Here is an 8,836-nt window from a genome sequence, read left to right on the forward strand (position 1 = left end):
CATTTTAATACTTACACAAAATCATTTAAGGCCACGTGAACACAAAAGAAGCAGACAGGCGTGAAGCACGACATACTTGGATTTAATGTTTTAATTGGTCTCACATGAAAGCACAATCAAATAACGTACTTAAAGAGTGCCACCTGAAACATGTTTCAAATCCTGCATCCCGTCTTTTTTTTTTTTTTTTGACCCACCACGAATATAAGAAACCAGCACTAATTTGTGTTGACTAATAATGGTCCAAAACACTGCTTTCTACCGAGTTACTTAGCATCAACTCTGACTTCCAAAAAAGGACGGCGTAAATGCTTCACCTGGTTCAAAATAAATCTAAACAAAAATGAACATTAAAAAAAACAAAATAAGTGCCAGTTTCAAAGCACACCTCTCACACCGTACTACGAGAAACTCATACATTCCTGGGGTCAAAGAGGGGAATCAAATACACACAAAAAAGATCATACAAAATAAACACCTGAATAGAAAAAAGTAGCAAAAACAAAGTTACAGTATCAGGCCGTTTTTTTTTTTTGTCTGTTTTAATCAAGTTGTTCACTTTGTTAAATACGCAAAGTATGCAGAATATAAACTGAAGAGCATGTCCGTGTGATGGAACATAAACCTCACAGCAAAAAAAACCAAAAAGACGAAAAGATGGCCGGAAAAAAAAAAAAAAAAAATCCATTCACGCAAAGAACCACAGCATGTATGCTGCTGGAGCTGCAGCTAGAAACCACCGAGCCATTGTGACGCATGTACCATCCGTAAAAAGTAACAGCCGGGCGACGTGAAAACGGAAAACGTTCATCACTGTCTAACCACTAAGTCTGTCAGATACCTGGATGTTTTTTTTGTTTGTTTTGTTTTTTATCAAACGGACGAGAACCAGACGATGGCGACCATTTTTGTGTCAGTTGATGCATTTCGAGGTGTTTTTGTGGACCCAAGTGTCAAAACAGTTCAAGTAAAAACATACAAAGTATCAAAATATAGCTTGAGGTTTGTTTTTGTCCTGTAACGGTGGCAGCTCGCTACCACAAACAACTGTCTAATTTGGAACTCAAGGAGAAACGGGACTAAACTATCAGAAAAAAATATATATAACATCCATTGTTTGACACATCGAGTAATGCTCAATTTAAATTTTTTTTGTTTTGTTTTTTTTTTTTAAATCAGTGGTGTTGATGAACAAACAATGTACTTTACACACTGAGTGGAGCGTAAACATACATAGATGTGCATGTATGAGCACACGCACAACCACACACACAACTTAGGCTGGTGAGAGGTAATTTAAAAAAAAAAAATTATCTTAAGGAGGAGTTCAGTTCTTGTCGGCCTCCGCCGGCGCCTCCGCGGGGGGATCGGTCTCATCGCCGTCTCCCTGGGCGTCGGACATCCACAGCTGCCATTTATTTGAAAGAAGAAAAAAAAAAAAGGTCACAGATTTGAGTGCTGAGTCAGGATCAAATGGAGCAGCTCATGACAGGCAAGTGGGGAATTGGGAAACTGCTGTGAGCCACTCTGGCCACACCCCTAAGTCCAATGACTCACCCGTTTTGCTTGCGAGCAAAGACATACAGGCATTAATGACAAGTCGTTTGCATCATTTACCTCACAAGATTCATACCTCGTGTGGCTGGTCACACCACCAAAACAAAGTTCATCAAAATGTTGTATTTTGACTAGTGCAGAAAGAACATTTCTGACATGACTTCCGTTTTAAAAATGTTTTTGGGGAAATGTGTTAATGTTTCACTCAAGAGTGTATGACGGTATCACGATTTGACATGTCATTTCTTTCCGTGCATCCTAAAATATTCATGTTTTTCCCCCATGTAATTCATGTTTATTAAATAATGTCTTAGATTTGAAGCCACCAAATCTCTCAAGTTTGGGTCCTGCCCCAAAATGAGCTTTCTAGACAGCGCCACTCCTCATTTGGAGATAATGATACCGCCTGAAGGATATTTTAATTTCCCTATGATTAGAAACTGTCAAGGGGCGATGAGAAAATGACCTCATTCACTGCCAAACATTTTAGAGCATTTTGACATTTTAAGACCCAAAAGATAAGTGTTCAATTCTTCTATCCAAAAGGGGGTACAGAAGCCACCCACGAGTGATTTGTCCATCAGTACATTTGTTTCCAAAATGGAAATTTACAGTGAAGTGGCAAACGCTTTTCCGTCCACATAAACGACGAGTATACTCGCCAATGGCAGTGAATGTGATTCAAGGCAAGGAACTCACAGTCAGATTGTCGCGGAGCAGCTGCATGATCAAGGTGCTGTCTTTGTACGATTCGCTGTTCAGCGAGTCCAGCATGGCGATGGCCTCGTCAAAGGCCTGGAAGACAAGGCGGAACGAAAGCAGAGTAATCCTTAGAACGGAATTGAGCGCGCGCTTCACTCAACGCAAAAGAAGGCGATTGGTACAGTTTTAGCGAGCTCGCAGGCCTTGGTGGGGGAGGTGACGATCTCGTAGTAGAAGACGGAGAAGTTGAGCGCCAAGCCCAGGCGAATGGGATGAGTGGGCGGCATTTCTTTGTAGCTGATGTCCAAGGCCTCCTGGTATGATTTTTGGGAGTTTTCGATGGTTTCTGTCAGGGTGTAGGACAAGCGCTGAACTGAGAGCCTCACAACATGCGACCGGTGTCTGATTTATTCAACTGTAGACCCTTTCACATGTCATTTGTATTGGTCCACAAAAACAATCAATCTTAAGTGTCCTCTTTTGGATTGTAGAAAAAAATCTGTTATCAAAAAGAAATAATTATTGATATATATGTTTTTTCACAAAGTATAACAAAGTGTCAGACTGTTCTAAAAATATTAAGTAAATAAATATTTAGCCACAGAAAAATATTCAACATAAAGTGTCCTGTTTTGGGATTACAGTAGAGATCTCTTCACAAAAATAAATCATTAATTTAATTATGAATGCATATTTTTCCCTCCAAAAATAATCAACGTAAAGTGTCAGACCTGCACTCAAATAGAAATAATTATAAATACATATTTGGCACAGAAAAAATTCAACTTCAAGTGTCCTCTTTTGGGATCATATAGAGATGGTTTCAAAAAAATAAATCATTAACTTGACAGGTAACCAGAGGTGGCGCATGACAAGTTGGGTCGAACCATTCTAGTTTTGGGGAGAATCTGGCTTTTTACAATAATGGAATATAATAACCTACTGAACATAAAATTTGTTTAATGAATTTGTATTTTCATGAAACAATTATTTATTTAAATATGATTTGAAAACGATTTTTGCACATTTGTTTGTTTTATTTAAAATCTCGAGTATCCCCCTGAAGTTCCTTCAAGTACCCCATGGAGTACTAGTAGCCCCATTTGAGAACCACTGGTTTAAGTAATTCATTCATTTAGCAACAGCCAGATGCTTCTTTAGTCAAACAAAGGAAAAAAAAAAAAAGAATGAATACAAGAATTGAATGTCTGGACATAAATCCGAAAATATATCATTGGGATTGAATGAGTTGAACACCAATATGATCTTATTTTTTCATAAAAAGGTGAATGCGGTTCAGTGGGTAGATGGGAAGTAAAAACATGCATTCATCCATTTCCAACCCTCAAATTATTATTTTTTTTAATATCTGAAACTTCTAACTCAAAATCTATCGGATGCTAATGCTAGTAGCACACAGTTGTAGAGTTGCACAGCTATTCCTCATGAACATACTCTGGTCGTCCTACTTGTGCTGAGAAAGAGTATAATAGCACTGTTCCCAAATGGGGGCTTGTGAAAACACTTCAAGGGGTGCATGAAATTTGAACGGGATTTCTCCTGGTGTCGGACAATTATTTTTCTTTTTGTGTGCGGAACTTAGGTACAAAACTTGCATGGAGAATGGATGAGTGTACTCACCATTTTTGTCATCTCCACTGGCCACCTCAGCCAAATAGCGATAGTAGTCACCCTTCATCTTCAGGTAGAAGACCTTGCTTTCTGCAGTAGAAGCCTTGGGAATCAGGAAATTGTCCAGAAGGGCCTGCGTGGCAAAAAAGGTGGTGTGGGAGGGAGTAAGAATCATTCATTCTGATAGCATGGTGCCCATTCACTTGAAAGGGAAAATGTAAAAGATAAAAGTAATTGCTTTACTATTTATTCATTTGTTTTAAGTGGTCAACACTGGTGCTCATCAAGTTAGCCCCAACACTTGTGGCTCTTCTCTAAACGTCCACATCTGCAATCGACCCAAAGCACTGCCTGCGCATGACGAGGGTGCGTACGTTGCCGCTAAATATAGCTGGCCCACAGTTTTCGCTGAGGATGTCCTCATGGAAACAAATGACACTTTAATAAGCAAGTAAAGCAATTTGGAATTCCAGCATGGCTTTAAAAACTCTTGGAATCCTAGTGTGAGTACAAGACATGGCTTCAAAAGTGCAGCGAGGAGACTGACCTACACACTATACAGTCTGTCCAAACCAGAGCAAGGCAACTGATAGCTGTGATTTTTATCTCCCTTCATCAATATTGCAATTTAGTGATTATTTTTTTATGTATTTGTAAAAAACATGAGCAATAAATGTACGTATTCTGTTTTTCAATGAAAAAAAGTGCATAAAAGTTTTGGTTTTAGAGCTTATTATTACCCTAAAAATGAGGAAAAGCGATGAAATTAGTATTTAAACTTTGGCTTGAAGAATTTTAAGCATAGGGCAGCTTGCACTTGCTGTCAACTCAGCTTGTGATGTCACATGATCAAACTTAGAATGTGACGACATTTTCAGTGGACATTTTTTTTGAAAGGTATTACTTGTAAATGCAGCATAGGTTGCTTATCACATAAAAAGGCTTATCACAGCCTAAAAGTAGCTGACTTAAACCTTCAAACTTAGTCACAAACATGATGGAGAAATATCAATGTAATTATTTGATTAAAATTAAAAAAAAAAAGGAACGTGAATTTGAAGGTGTTTCTATACTTTAAAAAGTCTACTTGCTTACTTTCACCTTTAAATAACATCTAAGCTTGCGCAAAAAACCTCACCAGAACTTCCTTGCAGATGTCTTTGAGCTCGGTTTCGATCTTCATCCTGTACTCTTTAGCCTCGCCAGCCCTGGCGCTGTCCTCTAGCTTCTGCTCCATGCTGGACACCACCCTCCACGAGGACCTCCGGGCGCCCACCACATTCTTGTAGGCGACGGAGAGCAGGTTGCGCTCCTCGTTGCTCAGCTCTTCGTCGTACGTCTCCGTCACGGACTTCATGGCCGCCGCCATGTCGTCGTAGCGCTCGGCCTGCTCGGCCAGTTTGGCTTTTTGTACCTGGTTCTCCTTGTCTGTCATGGCTCCTGCGTGGGCTGCCGGCAAAGGGGGTGAGGAAGGAAGGACAGGGTGAGACGGCGGGGGGGAAAAAAAAAAAAAAAAAAAAAATCAAAGGAGGCAGAGATTAGGGGGGACGGGAGAGTGTCGGGGAGGGCGCGTGGGGGAAGAGGGGGAGGGGCAGGCCGGATACGATCACGGTCATACTACAATGGGTGTCAACACAATCGCCTACTTGATTTCTAAAACAGGCCATTAAGCAATGATCAATGGTAAAAATGGCTGGCTCCGTGCGGCATTCCAGTCGTTTTGAAAGTAACTGCTGCGGAGGCAATCCTAAACTCGACTTGAAAGCACATTCACTTCTCAGTGACAGGCTATGAAAAGCCGGACGGCTTCCTCCTGGTGTCGCTGATATTCACGCCTAGCATTACATATTTTTGCACTCCTTCTGCGACGATCGCAAAGATGCCAGATAGCAGCGAATAGGAACGTGATGGAAGGTTCCAGAAGAGGTCGGGCAAGAGAAATGCCTGGCTCGGGAAAACAGGAAGGTCGAAACTCAAGAAATATTACGCAGACCACTCTTAACCCTTTTGTCTTTTCACTTGGGAGGGTAAAGGAAGGTCTGACAATGGCTAGCACTGAATTAAATGGGACAAACTAATGTGACAGAGTCGTCTTAACGTTCACACACAGCGCTGGCTAAACATGTTTCCTCCCTGAACATGTTGACACCCACGGCTATTTCTTCTTCATTTTTGATGACATCTTAAGACCACCCTTTAATCAAATGGTGTCAAATCCAAGGCCCGGGGGCCAGATCCGTCCAGCCACATCATTTTATGTGGCTCGTGAAATGCTGATTTGACTTTTAAAAATTCAGGGAGAAAAATGTAAGTGGCCCTCTGACAGAAAATATAACTCATGATGATGTTGAGTTTGACACCCCTGCTTTAGACAATCTAATTTATTTAGTAGGGTCCCAAATGACTTGGGACAGACAAGTTTAAATAATGTCCCCAGACTTCAAGAAGTAATTTCCAAAGGTAGTTTTTCTTGGCGACATGTCATTTCTCAACCGTCTGCCTGCGGTTCTCTTCGGAAACGCTCGTGTAGTATGAGTGTGTTATCACACGAGATTTCAGCCTCTACGAAAATGGGCGAATCTTACGATTTGCGGCCACAAACACACAATATGCCCAAATTTATTCGATATTACATCATAAGTGTAGAACTCCAGTCCTTTAGGGCCGGTACCCAGCATGTTTTCCGGATGCCTCTCTCCAACACACCTGATTCTAACGTTTGGATCATTAGCAAGCTATGCAAGATCTTGAAAATGAACCTAATCATTTGAATCAGGTATGTTAGAAAACATGCAGGACGCCGGCCTTCGAGGACTGGTGTTCGACATCCGTGCATGAGATCTTCCCTTTGTGTATGTGGTTTGGCAAAGATAATACCATTTTAAGGATTTAAAATCTTTTTTAGGTAATAGCTGAGGGTTTATTATACAGAAAAAGTCATGGAGATCCCATGATGGAATTGAAAAACAGTCAAGATTTTACTGTAGTACAATCATAGCTCAAATCAAATATTACCAAAACCCCACTGACATTGAACTCTTAGTTTAACAGTCATTTGAGTGAAATGTGTTTGTTTGTTTTTTCCCCTGAATTTAGAAGATAACCGGAGATGGTTTGACATAGGAAAAAAAGGTTTAAGTAGAACAGGAGGTTCTGTCCTCAAAATGGCAGCCGTCATTCGAGCACAGGTAAAAACATGTACCCGACGGAAATGCAAACCCCGGAGCGTTTTTGAAAAGCTCCGAATTAGCCTGGAAACCCCGAAAGTTAAACGTCGTCTTACCGTGTGACTCGAGAAGATCGTGTCAGAAAACGAACATTTACAGTCAAAATGGCACTACTAGCCAGTGAGTCACATCCACCTGCGCCCTTCTGTGGAATGTCGGCTAACCAGGTTTGGCGTCATACACACCTGCACAATCGGAACCGACAAAAAAAATGCAAACCCAACCCACCGGGACGAGTATGGAATGTCATATTTGCGTATTTAAAACATAACGAGGGGCTTCTAGTGAGGAATTATTGTGCTGGTGACCTCCGCGGGAGCTGGGAAAGAAAGACTAGCTTACATGTTCGCTAGTGAACGCCCTTTTTCGCTTTCCGGAAAACAAGCCCGAAAAAAATATGAGCCATAGCCGGGCTAGGTCGTCCATTTCGACTCGGTAATGTAATGGTTGACGCAATACACGCGAGGAATCGTCGTCATGTGCGGGGTACAGGAGGCAAATGCGGGCTTCCAGTTTCAAGCCCGCCGAACAATGAGCGAGCATCACCATCGCGGTTCTCCATTCAAGCCAGCCCGAGCCCATGTCCCCCCGCCCCCATTGTCCTTTTTTTTTTTCTCCTACGACCCCGCCCGTCGTCGACGGACAAATGGCCGCGGCTGGGGCTCCCCCAGTACGACTAACCTGTGGTCGTCGTAAAAACGGCGCGTTTGGGTCTCGTTTCCTGATTCCTGATTCCCGGGCCGCACAGCTGATGATCGCTCGCTCGCTCGGCCGCTAGAGCTCCCGCTCGTCCACGGGGTTTCCCTCCAATCAAAGCTGCACTAGCAGGGTCGCGCTGGGACGGGTGACGTCACGGCATGGTTGCCGGGGCAACTGTCGCGAGGAGGGAAAAATGGCGAGAAGGCGGTCAAGGAAGGAAACACGTTGAAGCATTTTTGTGATATAAACTGAAAGTTAGAAGATTTGTTTTCATCTTTAATTACATTAGTAGCTTAGTTTCTTTCTTGACTTCAGTCTTTCCTTCTGACACACTTACTTCCTTTCTTCTTACTGGGTTAGAGTTAGGGCCTTCCTTTTCGCTACCATCTGACCAGTTTATTTTAAATCATAGGCAGAGCTAACCTAAATTTCAGGATTTTTTTTTTCCTTCACTGCTTCCTTCAGATCCACTTTTATTATTTTCCTTCTTTCCTTTGACTAGGGTGTGTCAAGTCTTTTCCTTCTCAGGGCTGCAGACAGATAAATCGAAAGACCTAACGTTTGCATTCATTTTTTTTTTGTGTTTAATGTATTAAAAAGTATTTAAAAAATAAGTCACACAAGAATATTATATTGTATTATAGTCTATATAGCTACAGGCCAAAAGGATCCTATTAAAAAATTCTGCCTTCACATAAACTTACTTTTCCTTCCTTCCTTCCTTCCTTCCTTCCTTCCTTCCTTCCTTCCTTCCTTCCTTCCTTCCTTCCTTCCTTCCTTCCTTCCTTTCTATTCTTAAATATTGCCTTCACTTAAAACTACTTTTACTGTCTTCAGTCCCTCCTCCTTGCCTCCTTCCCTCCCTTTCCTTCTTTTCAACGTATATTTTTTTATTCCTGCTTTAATTCACCCCATAACTTCCGACCAACCTTCTTTTCATCTTTTTCTGCTTCAGCTTCCCTCACAAGCACTTTTAATTGACCCAGACTTCGCTGCTGCCTTCTTTTCATTCCTCCTTT

At 41.6% G+C, this 8,836-nt stretch overlaps 1 protein-coding gene across 2 annotated transcripts; it reads right to left on the reverse strand.

Moving 5' to 3' along the window:
- Positions 1–61: 61 nt before the first annotated feature.
- On the reverse strand, positions 62–7,962 carry LOC148406294 (14-3-3 protein zeta-like). 2 transcript variants are annotated; one of them, XM_088405211.1, is made up of 6 exons: positions 7,800–7,962; positions 5,030–5,340; positions 3,901–4,024; positions 2,442–2,605; positions 2,257–2,352; positions 62–1,408 (listed from the first exon to the last, which is right to left on the reverse strand). In XM_088405211.1, exons 2-6 carry the CDS (start codon positions 5,324–5,326, stop codon positions 1,328–1,330), a joined length of 762 nt encoding a protein of 253 aa, XP_088261337.1. In that variant the 5' UTR covers positions 5,327–5,340; positions 7,800–7,962; the 3' UTR covers positions 62–1,327. The 2 variants fall into 2 exon arrangements, with proteins under 2 accessions (XP_088261337.1, XP_088261338.1); XM_088405212.1 differs by lacking the exon at positions 7,800–7,962 and adding an exon at positions 7,175–7,344.
- Between the last annotated feature and the right edge of the window lie 874 nt (positions 7,963–8,836).

The sequence above is a fragment of the Hippichthys cyanospilos genome, chromosome 21 (assembly GCF_059441005.1).
Source record: "Hippichthys cyanospilos isolate Australia breed blue-spotted pipefish chromosome 21, RoL_Hcya_1.0, whole genome shotgun sequence".
NCBI classification, from domain to species: domain Eukaryota; kingdom Metazoa; phylum Chordata; class Actinopteri; order Syngnathiformes; family Syngnathidae; genus Hippichthys; species Hippichthys cyanospilos.